This window comes from Chelonus insularis, unplaced genomic scaffold (genome assembly GCF_013357705.1).
Source record: "Chelonus insularis isolate UGA/USDA-ARS -01 unplaced genomic scaffold, ASM1335770v1 contig_25_pilon, whole genome shotgun sequence".
NCBI classification, from domain to species: Eukaryota; Metazoa; Arthropoda; class Insecta; order Hymenoptera; family Braconidae; genus Chelonus; species Chelonus insularis.
In genome coordinates, this window is record NW_023276451.1 from 221455 (window position 1) to 236218 (window position 14764).

The following is a 14764-nucleotide window of genomic DNA, read 5'->3' on the forward strand; positions in this document are numbered from 1 at the left end:
TCTGGTAATATTGAAATACATACTCTACTCCTCAGAGTTATTTGATCATTCCTTCCTTTATAGGTGAGAACTACATATCCCTCGTGTAAAGATAATGTAAGATATTCGATTTTTCCACGTCCAATCCATGCGATCATCCCGTCTAAATTGGTCGTGCGAAGACTAAGCTCGAATTTATTTGACTGCTGGCCCTTACGTCTGTTAAAATAGAATGAATTATTGTTGTGAATTATATAAACGCGAAACATTTATTTTATTATATCAGATTTTACAAATCTGTGATGAAAGAAGCTTTATGTTACTCATAAATTTCATACGATAAAATTAAGACTTTTAAGAGTAAGTCATCTACAAAAAAAATGATTTATAATGTGCAAATAAAATTAAATTAATACATCATCACTAAAACTTACTCTGTATAATCATAATCTTCATAATTAAAATCATCTTCCTCTTCAAATTCGTAATCAGAGTAAGAGTCATCATAATACTCCGAAACAGATGTGTTAGTAGAGAAAGTATTGTTAGTGCTGAAGAAAGTTAGTGAAGAAGTTGTTAAACAACTTAATAATTATTATAAAACTATAAGTTATACACACCTTCTTCCATAACGGTGTTTAAATTGCAGAAAATTGTCACCATTAAATTTTACAGGTTGATCTGATATTTCTCCGCCTGAAACGTCGTATCCCATGACTGTAAATGAGTTTGATGAATTAGTTAAATGCATTGTTTGTTCGCTGCTTATTTTAGTTTCTCGAAAACAAAATAAATAACATTAATATAACTTACAGAACTCGCAATGCAAACCGTTGTAACCACTAGCACATTTACAAAGGTAGCTGTTCAAAAGTGGTAAACAGATTCCACCGTTATGACAAGGATTCTCATTGCTGGGACATGGTAAGCCATCATAGATATCCGTGTTATGTTGAGTGTAGTTGACGGCGAGATTCTGGTAAGTTTTACCATTGACCATTAGCCTTTGAACTGCTCCAATGAGTCCAGTATGAGCTCCTGCTAGTTTATGAACTTCTCGCCAATGTCTGAGGTTTAAAGAAAAATAATATTTCGAATTTATTTCAATAACAATATATATTGATACGATAAAAATATTGATTGATGTTAATTTATACTCACTTCATACCACCTATATATAGTGGCATCTCTAAATTTAATTCAGTCAATGGACTGCCAGAAAAACCTCGAGCGATAGTTCCGGCGTCTAACTGAAGAAGTCCTTCTCGACCAAGTCTGCCGATTCTGACGACGTGCCAAGTGTCAAGACTGACAGGATCAGGAGACGTGATGTTTGCTATCCCACTTCCCAGATTAAATCGAAATTCCAAATTACCGTGAACTAAATTGAGACTAATAAAGTCTCCTCGACCGTTGCTAAGTTGTCCATTATAAAGAAGTAAGCCATCTCGAGCACGAGTAAGAAACCAAAGTTCGATAGAAAATGCTTTAGCGATTCCTTCAAGGCAAGGAAGTTCAAGAAATCCATCTTCGTTAAACTGTGGAATTAAAAATTCTGTAAGCTCAGCATCGAGGATTTCACAGTGCTCTCCTGTTCTTCCAGGAGGACATTTACAGACGTATCCACCTTGAGGAAGAATATCACAAGTGGCACCATTTTGACAGGGTTCTCCCAGACAAGGGTCTAATGATTCTTCACAATTAAATCCAGTAAACTGAGGTGGACAAATGCATTTATATGTCGGAGGTTCGTAAGTAGCAACTGCATAATTATCGTGCTCATAAGTTGCATCATAATCTAAATCGTAATCATAATCACACTCAGGACCAGCACATCGTTTTTTTGATTTCTTCTTCTGTTTCTGTGATCTCTTCTGCTTTTGTTTACGTTTTACCATTTTACAGCTGGGTCCTTTACATTTTACAACTTGGATTCCGTTATTATGATTCCCTTTCTTCTTGACTCTACTTCGTTTTACTGGTGATTGACATTCTCTGTCATTGCAGAGATCTTCTTCGAAGATTGGCTGACACGTGGCGCCATTTTGGCAAGGTAAATTGGCGCAGGCATTCTCTCGACATTCTTTAACCCGATAAGTCTCCAATACATTTTTGGCCTGACCTATATGAAGATCTATAAGGAATCCATTGACTTTTAGCTCACGAATGCACCCTAAAAGCCCTTGGCTGGTTCCAATATTCTTGTAAACTCGGCTGTAATTTGTTGGCACGTTACCAACAAATGTATCTTGATTGAGGTCTAAATATTTCAGCATTCCCTGGCTTTGCCCGGCTATATCATCTCCTTCATTAAAAATTAGAACTCCATCTTTGTGATATCGTTTAGCTGCAACTCGGTGATAGTTTTTCATCGTTACTTTTTCAGATGATGTTAATATCACTGGTCCATTTCCGAGATTATACCGAAATTGCACGTATCTAAAAGTACATAAATATTTTTATTACATACATAAAGCTATAACTTTATATGGTTACTGTAAAATTATATATTATAGATCCTAGTATATTTTCTTACCCATTCACGATTGCCAAGGAAACAAAATCTCCAGTTCCATCATTCTTCTGTTGGTTGTAAAGAATGATGCCGTTATCTGCATAAGTCTTGAACTCAACTTCAATGCTAAACTGATGATATCCCTTTAATCTAGTCATTCTCACGTAACTTTTGCCATCAAAAGACGGAACTTCATACTCTCGTTTATTAATTTCTTCGTCACAAAGTAATCCAGTGTAATTTGGCAAACAAATACACACAAACGTTGAACTTGGTAAATCAATACATGTTGCTGATGTGTGACATGGATTTGATTGACAGACTCGTAGCTCTTCTGCCGGCGTAACAGAAATATAATTCGCTAAAAAAATAAGCATTATTTTGTAAATGGTACAATAAATAAAATAATTTAATTTAAATATTTTAATTACTTGAATATTTCATTCTATCAATCAATGAATAAATTTTTTCTGACTAATAAAGTTTGATTAAATAATTACAATGAATTAAATTATTGAAAAGCCAATTTAGCAGGTGAATCTATGTCAATTTACAGTTTCTATTAATTCAATTCGCATAGATAATAAATTGAATGTTTACTCATTAATTGAATAAAAAAAAAACTCAAAAGAAATTCATATTGTTCATTAATTTAGAATTGCTAATTATGTTAAAACTCATCATAAATTATAAATTTTTAATTTGTTGTAATTACATGTATTGTTTGAAATAAATGAGACATTAATATTACTTGAGAAATCAATAAGCCTCAATTGGACATCTAGAATATTAGGAATTGAATTTAGAAATCGAATTTACCGAAGCACTCCTGTCGATCACTCGTTTCAGCAAATCCATTTGCGCAAATACATCCTCCACTGACACATTCGCTATTTGGAATCGTACAATCTCTATCATCTGTACAGAGATCTCCGAGAAGAGCTGTTACAACTCGAATTGTAGCTGGAGTGGGCCTTGATGCTGCTGCCACTCCTGTAACATCATCATTTGTTTGATTGAATCATCTTATAGAAACACAAACTCTCTAGAGGGTCACTGACTAGAACTAACTCTACTTAATAAATCAGTATTACACAGAATTGCTTTTCTGATTATTGTTCTCTAATCTTTTATTTATTCTGACCCAAGTATCACGTTGATAAACATTGTTTTTTCTAATGAGAATGAAGATTTAAATAATTGAAAGCGTGAAAAATAGAGTTTCTTACCGTGTTTAAGATTGTCACGGTCAATGGTAATGGTTTCTTGCTGAGCACGATGAGTGTAATAATAGCGTGGATCTGGCTCTGGACCAAGAAGGTGCCTCGTGGACTTGGACAATGGTGAAATAGCTGCCGCTGGCTGAGTGTACTGGACAGCTGTAAATCTCTTCACCGGAGAATCCGTGTTCAATGTGGGATAGTCTGGAAATAGTGTAATCTTAGTTGTTTGCGATCTCAATAGATCTTTTTTCTTCTTTTAATTCGAATTGTACGAGTATAGTAGTGGAAGGGAGTTCAAGTTTAATAGTTTAGCGTTGGAGTTTGTAAACAAGCACTCGAAACTTTCTGTCAATTCATTAATAATTGGAAACGTGAAAATACAGTTGAATACAGAAATAGTTTAATAATGGGACTACATAGTTTTCGATATAATTGAACAGTTTTTCTACTTATCATTAAAAGTCTTTTAGTGCAAACTTGATGTTCTTTTCTATTAAGAAATTGAAATAGAATGCGAATAAAAAATAAGTATTCACTTATAAATCCATGTTTTATAAAGGAAACATAATTAATTTATTTATAAACTCAAGAGTATTATATGCGTAATGATTTTTTCGTTTTCAACAAGTAATATAATCATAAGAGGGATAATAAATACATATTGAAATTTTTTAGTAAAAAAAATAATAATTTATTGGAAATAAAGGGCATATTAAAAATACTTGAAGTGTTTAAAAAATAACTTTGTTGTAGTTCTTCCAATGAATATAATGATTATTAAATATAAAAGCTTTATTCACTATTACAAAAATTCAACTGGTACTATTTTAGTGCTTTGATGCTCTAATTAGTAATATGGCTGCTGAAATGAAAAGTAATATCTAACCAACTAATAATTTAAATTGAAATAAAATAAAAACGATCAGACAGACTGAAAATTAAATTAGTTTGAATTTTTATTCTGCTTCGATTATTCCGCACATTAGCAAATATTTTAATTTATTTCGGAAAGATATGCTTTCAGTGGGATTTCATCATTTTTTGTTTTGCAACATTTTTTTTTTCATTTCTCTAGTTTTTTTATTCTACAAAGTCATTCGCTTACTCGAATAAAATTGAAAAATACGAAAAGTATGTTCACTACTTCGTTGGCAAACTCCTTCTTCTCCGTTTCTGCTCATCCTTCCTGAGTGCTTTAGTAACTGTTCCCCCATCTAATAAATCTAATTTATATTTAACTTGAAGAACCGTCTCAGACGAAGTCACAAGAAACTTTTCTCAAAGATTGACTCACCGAGAAAGTATATCTTTTATACGTATCATGATGGATTGCACGCTATTGAAAATAAGTGATGTCCTAAAAGATTATTGAGTTTAATAGATTCCGCTTTCAGACCAAAGTAAACGAAATGGGAAATAGGAAGAAGAGAGGTCAGGTAAAAGTTTATTTCCGTTATTTTCGTCTTTCAAGAAGTGTTGGTTTTTGAAATGCCTCCCAATATAAGTCATTTTATCTACACGGTACTTAAATACGAAATTGACAATTACTTTACTTTTATTGTAGAACAGTTATTGCTTTAACAAGTTTTTTTTTTATTTTATGTGAATCAACTTTGAGAAAACTCTAGATGTTAAAGTAACTAGAATAATTAATTATCTCAAATGTTCCCAGGTGTAAAAGCGTCGATTTTATATGAACCTTTTACCTTTATGTGATGTTACGCTGACCGCAAAATTTCTTACCGTACAAAATATCACAAAAAATTATAATTAAATTTTTTTTAAATTTAATTAAAAGCTATAAGTATCCAACTTTTTTTTTATCAAAAGTAAAAGATTTTTAAAAATCATAATTAAAAACTTTAAAAACAGATACATTATCTCCAAGCTCAATGTTAAAAAAAGAGTTCATTTAACGTGAACTTTTGTTAGATTTAGATTCACATTGAATTTAGATGTCCTACTTAAAAAAAATATTTTTTATAACTGAACTTTATGTAGAATATTTCGTTGTTTCAAATATTTAAATATCAAACCATCGTTGTGATTTAGAACTTTTTCTCTGCTTTAATTTTTACTGAATTTCCAAACTACAATCCCCTATGACCCTGATATTATCCCTTAGAACTTTGAATTCATCGTTAAAAAGTATTATACTTGTAAAAGTATTATATATAATTGGAGTAAACAAAAACTTTTCAAAAAATGAAATGAACAAAAGGTATGTATTTTTTTTTTGAAGTTGTACATTTAAATTCAATTATTTTAAGAGTGTTTTTATTTGCATTCTATTCCAGCTCTTTTGATAAAAGATTGAATATTTGTCCGTTGAAATAAAGAAAAAAAAATTACACTTAATAATTGGTGTTCACAACACAAAAAATTAAAAAATATTCATATGGCATCGGAATAATCGCGAATGAGTGGGAAAAGTATTAATATAGTAAGTATAATGGGTAAAAACTTGAGTAATTTTATTATCTTCATTATCAAATTACAGCAGTATTATTCAGATACTTTTATTTCTATCTGACTACTGTTTCTGCTAATTAAAACAATTTTTTCTTTTTCCGAATTTACAAGTTTATGCAATCAATCAATAATCACATGTGATGGGTAATTCTTAGTAAATAATGACGTCGATAGAATATAGTGGTTGTTATATTAGTAGATGATGTTAATCTTGATTTTATTTGATATAATTAGGTCTTATCATCGATGCATAACACCAAGATGCTGTAGTATTCAGTAGGGAAAGATGTAAAGCGGCTTATAAGGCGAACGTTCAGTGAACCCACCTCTGCAGTGTCCAAAAGCCTGTGTTACTACGTCTGCCTGGTGACGACAGGCATAAAGACGTAATTCGCACTCATTATCGTAGGTCTGTCCGTCACTACCACAAACAGGTACTACAGGTAAATCGGCTGGACAAGTTGACGGACAAACGCAATGTAGGCTACCTGTTTCTGAACAGTGACCACCAGAATAACACTCCAATTCGTTGCAACTTTTTGGAACTATTGGGCTTTCATCCACTGAAAATTGTGAAATATTTATTTTCGTCTATTATTAATTCTTTGTTAAAAACTAAGCTCTTTTCGAAATTTCATTTATTCATAAACTAAAAAATTTTGATAGAACATTCTTTAGCTATTTTTATTTCAATACCTGGATGACAGCCCGTTCGTAAAAGGACTTTATTGTGATCCGTGCAAATAGTACATTTTTGTCCTTGTATTTCTGGCTTGCAGACACAACGACCAGTCATTTGTTCACAATCATCCCGAACGGATCCAAAAAGGGAACACCCACAAGCTGAAAAAGAATTAATTGAGTTAGTCAAATTAATGAACTAATTTCAATCCACCAGTGAAATTCTTATTGGTATTTTATTTGAATAGATGAAGTTGAATAAGTTAATGAAATACGGAAAGAATTTAAAAGACTTTAAACTTTCTTACGTATACAACCCGGATGGCCTTCGCTAATTTTCGGTAGACCCCAGTAGCCCGGCATGCACCGATCACATTTAAGGCCACCAACACCTGGTTTACACTCGCATTGACCAGTTTCAGGATTGCAAGTATCGGAAACACTACCCAACTTGTTGCAATTACAACTGCTAGGACAACCAGCCCCATCGGGTCCTCTTGCTGCAGTCTTACCATCCGGACAGCAGCCGTGCCATGAATCCATGCAATTAGCAACTTGGATACCTTGTTCTAAATTGGGATTAACAGAATAGATGGTAAATTAATCAAAAAAAAAAGATATATCTCGATGTTGAGTACATAAAATGAATTCTATTGATCGGTTTAGAATGTATTACACAGCAATATAATATCAATAGATTTAAAGAGCTTTTTAGCTAATACCTTTTTTACAACAACGAGCAAATCGTGTAGTTTGATGACAGTAGCTATTACTTGGACAGTCTCGTCTATTCGGTCCATTTCCACAATCGTATTCTTTGTTTTCTTCATCCACTAGAGGTGGATCACCATTGCATGGCTTCACTTCCATACCTATTAGATATTGATTAGTATAAAATAATTAAATATTCATAAATGTATTTTAAACTTGATAATTTTTTATGAAAAAATTTTTATATAAAAAAAAAAATCCTAAGCAGCTCGTAAATAAAGTATGATAAAGTCGATCGACTCTTGCGTGCATATTTCATAAGAATAAATTCCGTGCATAATGAATAATAATTAATTCTCTGAGCTCAAATTTTTTATGGATAAGATCATGTATGATAAATGATGACTACACCCCGACAATTTATAACACAAATTAAAAACAAAATTAGAAGCTATTTTATAACTTTGTGATATGAAAGCTTCTTTAATGAAACAGAAGAAAAAACTTGCTTTTAATCAAAGCTCTAGCTACAGCAGGATAAGGAAGTAGGAGGAGTAGATATATTGGGAAAATGATAGCAAACCTTGACAGAGATCTAATGGTCTCAATCGTAATTCTTGCTGGCGCTGACAAGCTTCCATTTTCATAGCACAAATTGATGGATAAGTTTTGAGATCACTGCCACATACTGGTGTCATGTTTTCTGGTGAAATTGAAGCACAGTCAAACTTACAACTACATCTAGGAAACTTATCAGGTCCAAGCTCACAAGTTGCTTCAAAATCACAGTGGATATCTTTACAAGCTTCGCGTTCTTGAGTGCTTGTGACTTCGGTAACTGTAGTTGACAGTCGAGTTACCGACGCTGTAGACATGGTTGCTGTAAATGTGAGGTTTTGGTTAATTGTTAGCGGGTTTCACAGTTAGTCAATAGCAAGCATATTTTCTTTTTCTAGCATAATCTTTTATTAACTAATTCCTGAGTCGTTTGTGACATTTTGCGACTGGAAGAGAACTTCATCAATTTGAATTTATTGACAAGTTTCAAGTAAAACTTACTCAGAGCAGCGACGGCGAATTTCTCACCGCATTCACCGTGAAATGCAACATGAAGAGGTGGAAGTTTTGTCTTGTCTCTATCGCAAGCTGTTCGCTGTAATTCGCATTCTGAAGGATAAGTTTTTGCGTCAGTGCCACATACTGGTTCTCCTTTTGGTTCGGGACAACTTTTTGGGCAAACGCACTCTCCTGCTGCACAGTATGCACCATTGTCACACTTGATATCGGTGCATAATTCTGAAGAAAATTTTTACATTAATTTTAACTTGACACTCTGAATACAATATATTAATTTATTTATTTATATCCATTAATTAATCTTAATGAATCGAACTGGTACTATTTATATACAAATATTTTGATGTTGAATTTAATTTGAATTATTTGCAATTATTTTAGAAGCCAAATACGATAAAAGTCCTATTTTGTTAATAGTTATTTTGTGATATGATAAATACTTTATTGAAGGTATTTTTTTGTATTTAACACTTTGTTATTGTTTGGCTCAAAAACACATAACTTAATAAATAAAATCATAATTTTAAGAAATAAAGAAAACGATTGTTTCGTTTGAAATAAACGTTGGTTTTCTTAAAATATAACTGAAGCTAACCAAAGAGAAATAATTGAAGATAACAAAAAATATAAATTCTCTTGTATCCAAAGAAAGTCTTGTTTAAAAGTTTTTATTGGTATTTGTTGAGTTAAGCCCAATGTTAATAGAGAAAGGGAGAAAAAAAGGAAAAAATACTTACTGCAATCCCCTACAAATGCTACTTCTATAAGAGTCTGAGCAGTACATGAGGCTTTTTTGAGTGCACATTCGTTGGCATAAGTTACTCCATCAGTTCCACACACTTTATTTACAGAATTGCTCTCTTTTTCCTGTAAATTTCACAACAAACATTGAGAATAAAATCAAATTTCATCACTTGTTGCATGCCAAGTACACATTAGTTTTAGTATCAAAAAAGTGTGGGAAAAGAAAATAAAGAGACGAGAAATAGACATAAAAAAAAGAATACCTAATTAACAAAGGTGTATTCATTTTCTTGATTGGCCGTTTATTTATTAAAGCTTTATTTGATCTTTCTTTCATTAATTCTAGAATTTTTCTTTCAACCCTTTCGTGTCACGAACTATTATAGCAGAAATTTGCCGTTGTTGATATTGAAACAATATGTAACTTTCACTAGACGACAAGAGCTTGGCCACCTTCGTGGTATATGTACATATGGAGGCTTCATTAGTTCTAATTGGAATTCGCGACCACCGCGGTGTTTGTGGTGGTTATGCTAGAAGTAACAGTTATTACAGTTGCCGCGGTTGGAACGATCGTTGGTAACAGTGGAATAACGTTTACACAGTAAAAGTTATAAGGTTCATTGTTCATTTAATTCTATGATGTTTGTGTGGTTTATTTTTTGTTGTTTAAATGATATCAGTACTTCCCGTTCTCTGTTTTTTTTTCTATTGTTTTATGAAGAGTTAGTAATTTTCTGATAGGAACAATTTTTGTTGTAGGAAAATATTGTAAAAATCTTCATTATAAAATTTTTTAAGAAAAAAAAAGTTTTTTGCATTAAACAAATAAATGAATAAAAAATATAACTGATATAGAAAGCTTGAGACTTACAAGTCTTCATTTAATTAAACGAAAATTTTTAATTAGAAGTGCAGCATTGAAAGAGAATATAATGTTCTGAAATAAAAACTATTCTATAGGAAGTATTCCTATCAAAAATCATATTTGATTGAATAAAAACATTTTTCTATTTATTTTCCATTGAAAATTGATTCCGAAGTAGAAAAAAAGATATGAAACATTCCCAAATTCGTAACATTATTATGGAGTAATGTAAATGATTGAGAATAAATCAGTGTTCGAAGTTTGTATCCATGTAGTTACTTCTGCTTTGACTCTGTAAAATCTTTGGAGAAAATGCTGACTCTTCAATTTAGAATGTAAAGAAGAAACTACATTCAGCAATTTTCAAATTCAAATTATATCGTAATGAACTCAGTTACAAAATAAAAAATTTTTGGTGAGTAGACAGTATTTAGTGCCTTTAAATTGATATCCGGTATCGTCTATAAGAGAAATCGAAGATGACTTATTATCTAACGATGTAAATCGTTATGATATTTTTTCCTCAGCATTGACATTTTGTCTAGATAAAACGGTCAATAAATTTACTCGATCAAGTCTACACTCAGTGATTACCGATAAGAGTAATTGGGATTTCGATATAAAAAAATGTGGGATGAGACCGATTTTTGTGAGCTCGTTGGTGTTCCATCGACGACGCTTGGTTCCACCCAATAAGCAATTGGTTAGCTAGCTCAACCCAGCTATCTCTCCATCAGTTCGTGCGCATCTATTGCTCATCGGTATTACATGATATCCTTTGCACCATATATAGTAGTTCCGTAAATGCAGTTGTATCCATTGAATATATCTGATTTTTTTCTATTTCGCCAATGTACATGCACTTTCCACTACATCTCGTGTCTCTAGGCTTTTTTTCTCATGATCCTTTATCGCAATAGTACCGCTCTTCGTAGGAATTCCAAATTACTTTTTACGAGCACGATGAAGCTTAGATTGTCGAGAAAAAGGGAATAAAGTCTCATAGACTGTCATCATACTATTTTAAATGGAAGTGATCGAAGGTGTGATAAGAGAAAAAAAGTGAAAATTCAATCACTTTTAATGTAGAAAATGATATTTTTTTATGCAAAACAAGTTTATCTTCCTTTTATAAGCACTAACAGATTTTTAATAAAAGTTAAAAATAGTAAAGTCAATTTATTTTTTGTTATTTTCTTGATAAAAAAAAAATAACTGAAGTAAAAATGTTTACTTAAAAGCTTGAAAAGTTTTTAAAGTATTTTAATTTTTGGAAGAAATAAAAAGTGATTTAACAGATTGAGAATAAAATGTACTAACTTTTAAATTACTTATTCAAGACATATTGAAAGAGAAACAGATTTTGAGAAAGAATTTGTTCAATCATTCTCAAGATACCACTGACAGAACTCCTGTACACAGATACCAATAAGCTTTGTCCGACGATATTTCGTGAACGATTTGAGTCAGTAAGTAGTCAATCGATATATCTATAGTATTAGTAACGTTCAAAGCCGATAAGATTTTAAGCTAGATTTATTGGCCCATTCTTATGTATTCGTCTTTTAAAAAAAGCTACTTCAATATTGTAACAAAATGAAAAAAATTGACTATCAAATCTCCAATTTTTCTTTCCATCAGTTTTTCTTAAATCTCAGACGCAAATTTTTCGTCAATAGTTTTCCGGAAATTGTGATGATAATCTTATTTCTGATTATACAAAAAGAAAAACAGCGAACGGAACAATGATAAAAGGCCCCACAACATCCTAAAGTGATTTGCATTGTTTCACAAGAAACTTTGTCTTAGTGATATGGTGGCTTTGAAGTTGCAACTCAAAGCAAAAGCAATTTTTCTTCAGCACACGCAGAAGTTGACTCTCGCGACACAGCGAACAACACGCGCGGGTACCGTAAGCGCGAACAAAAGCGGATTATTCAGTGCGAAACCCCAAGCCTGGCGTACGCAGATCCAAAGCAATTTATGGTAACGAGGCATTGTTATTCTGGAGCGAGACTCACCGAATCTCCACAGTTGGTTGGACAGACGCATCTGGCTTCACCGGAGCTGTCGCTTTCGCATTTTCCATAGTATTCACATTTTTTGTTTTCACAGCCATCTAAAACAATAATTGGATAATTTAGTATCGATTAATATAATTGTCAAAGCTGTTTGGTATTGATTGTTATATAATTTACTTTGTTCTTTGAATTATTATTTTCAAATATTAAAATATTTCCATTCAGTTATTTTATTCATAGAATATCTCGGTATTAAAAGGTGATGTAGTTTATATGATTAAATATTCAAAACCTTTTATTTTCGTCAACATTTAAATTCGAAATGAAAACAGAAAGTGTATATTTCCAGATGGTAATGATCAAGATTTACATCCATTTTCATTGTAATATTAATGAAAAATGATACACTGTTGATCATTTATAATAAACTAATACTGTTGCAAATGAAAAGTATTTTTTTTAACAAATTACAGTTCAAGATTCTTTGTAATAATTAAACACTTAGTCTTTTGGCGAATAATTTTTGCGATCATGCCAGCAGTGAATCGTAGTGTAGATTAAAACACGGTTTCATGCATATCACGATGGTGCAACTTTACTTTACTGACTATGAGTTGTTACCCTAAGGCATGCATGCTGCATATGCATGCAACCCCTTCACCAACAAGCTACCGACCAACATCTTTTCCACTTCATCGGCATGTGTATATATACGACTAACACTTTCTTCTTTTAACCCGACGAAACTAACACGTAGAGTCCAATTCTCTAGAGATTCACGTTGGATTTCAATGAATTCTAAAGATAACTTCTCACCACTCGGCTTTCCGCATTTTCTCTAGCCTCACCTCCCTCGTTTATTCTCCCTTTCACTTTTAGCTTGTTCACCAACTCCTTCGCACGCCGGAACACGAGCAAAGTAATTCTCTTCAAGTGAGATGCAGTTATGCAAATTGCAAGAGAATCTTTAGTAATACGATTTTGAATGCCGTGACGTAAGGAAGTTTGGTGATTCGTGAGTTTGAAGGACGAAAGTCAAAAACCAAATATGATTGACGTAAATGATGTTTCATAACTTTTCCGGTTTCAATCTTAAATTGTTTATCCTCCTAATAAATCTGCTTTAAATTATCATTTTCCAAAAGTATATTCTATTATTTATATTATTTTCACTTATTAAAAATTAAACTAAAACTTTTATAAATAATATTATACCTAGAAAGTTCATCTCTCTTTTTCATTAGTTCTTGGAAAAATAATTTAAATAGGGTTTATTTAATATTTATAAATACTTTTTTCTTTTTTTTTTCTATGTAAGTCTTCTTGGTAGCAAAATGATTATTTTTCTAATCTATAAGTTCATAATATTCATGAAACAACTTGTTACTGACTCGCTATATGAAAACTCAGTACAAAGATGTGTGACCTGCATACTTAATTTCAAGTCGTGTGATATACATATATCTAGGAGTCTACATGAGAACCATCTTCATAACGCGTCAATGTGTGAATTTGCTTTGGAAATGAAGCATACAATCGGGCTTACGATCCTCAGGGAGCAGTTTCAAGAGATGCCCCTGGGTCGATGTGCTTGGAATTACTATTCAGAATGAAAAGAACTGTAAAAAAAAAAAATAAACAATAAACGCAAAGAAAAATAACGAAAATGGATAATATAAATATTTTTTCTTCAAATTTAAATAAATATAACCAATTACTCTTTTGCTTTTATTATTCAATGATTTTTTATAATAGTGGTGTTGTTTTTTTTATATTGGTTTCATTTTTATGAGAAAAACGTTTCTACCTTCATACACTTGTGTTCAATTTCGCTTTTATTCATCAAACTTTTTTTTCACCAAAGGGTGGCACTTGATCGCAAAGTAATTGAAGTTTTATTATTAACACGATCGTAGTATGGAGTGTTTTCATTTCTCTGAATGTTGAGAATAAGTTGAGAGATGTCATGAGACTGATATATTACAAAAGTAAAGGTTTATATCCCCTTTTCTTTAGTCTTATATCGGGCATTCACCCTTGAACTCTTCTCTTTAGCCGTCTACTTACTGCAGAGCCCCTGATAGAGCACTTTGATATCCCGGTGGTGCTGACAAGCTTCCAATCTCAGTTTGCACTCGTTTCCGTAGCTGATCCCATCGTCACCACAGACTGGATTGAATTCTACCGAGCATGTAGGACACTCACAGGTAGCAGTGTCTCCATTTACAGCGCAGATAGCTCCCCATTGACAAATCTGTTGAAGAAAAATCCAGGTTTCAAAGTGTCAATAGTTAGAACGAGTACATGAGTCACGGGTGAGAGATAAAAAAAAAGGTTGAATAAGAAAGAAAAAAAGGAAATGAAGAAATAAAGAAAGGAAGAATGAAAAGAGAGTAAAAAATCAAATATATAACACAGTAGAGAGTAAAACTTTCGAGTCACGTTGGATTTCTATAACTTGCCGGAGGATGAA

The 14764-nt window shown here is 32.1% G+C and overlaps 1 protein-coding gene across 6 annotated transcripts in view; it reads right to left on the reverse strand.

Annotated features, from left to right (window-relative positions):
- Positions 1-14764, reverse strand: part of LOC118064844 (agrin-like) — a 182006-nt gene that overhangs the window by 3141 nt on the left and 164101 nt on the right. For 4 of the 6 annotated variants that reach the window (XM_035079735.1, XM_035079734.1, XM_035079732.1 and 1 more), the window contains 17 exons: positions 14359-14545; positions 12292-12389; positions 9396-9525; positions 8641-8877; positions 8165-8461; positions 7593-7742; positions 7179-7439; positions 6886-7032; positions 6516-6752; positions 3724-3918; positions 3314-3487; positions 2516-2855; positions 1141-2418; positions 793-1046; positions 600-696; positions 414-530; positions 24-198 (listed from right to left, as the gene is read on the reverse strand). In XM_035079735.1, coding sequence (XP_034935626.1) covers positions 24-198; positions 414-530; positions 600-696; positions 793-1046; positions 1141-2418; positions 2516-2855; positions 3314-3487; positions 3724-3918; positions 6516-6752; positions 6886-7032; positions 7179-7439; positions 7593-7742; positions 8165-8461; positions 8641-8877; positions 9396-9525; positions 12292-12389; positions 14359-14545 — 4374 coding nt within the window. The remainder of the gene's footprint in view (positions 1-23; positions 199-413; positions 531-599; positions 697-792; positions 1047-1140; positions 2419-2515; positions 2856-3313; positions 3488-3723; positions 3919-6515; positions 6753-6885; positions 7033-7178; positions 7440-7592; positions 7743-8164; positions 8462-8640; positions 8878-9395; positions 9526-12291; positions 12390-14358; positions 14546-14764) is intronic. The other 2 variants (XM_035079733.1, XM_035079731.1) reach the window with 2 other exon arrangements.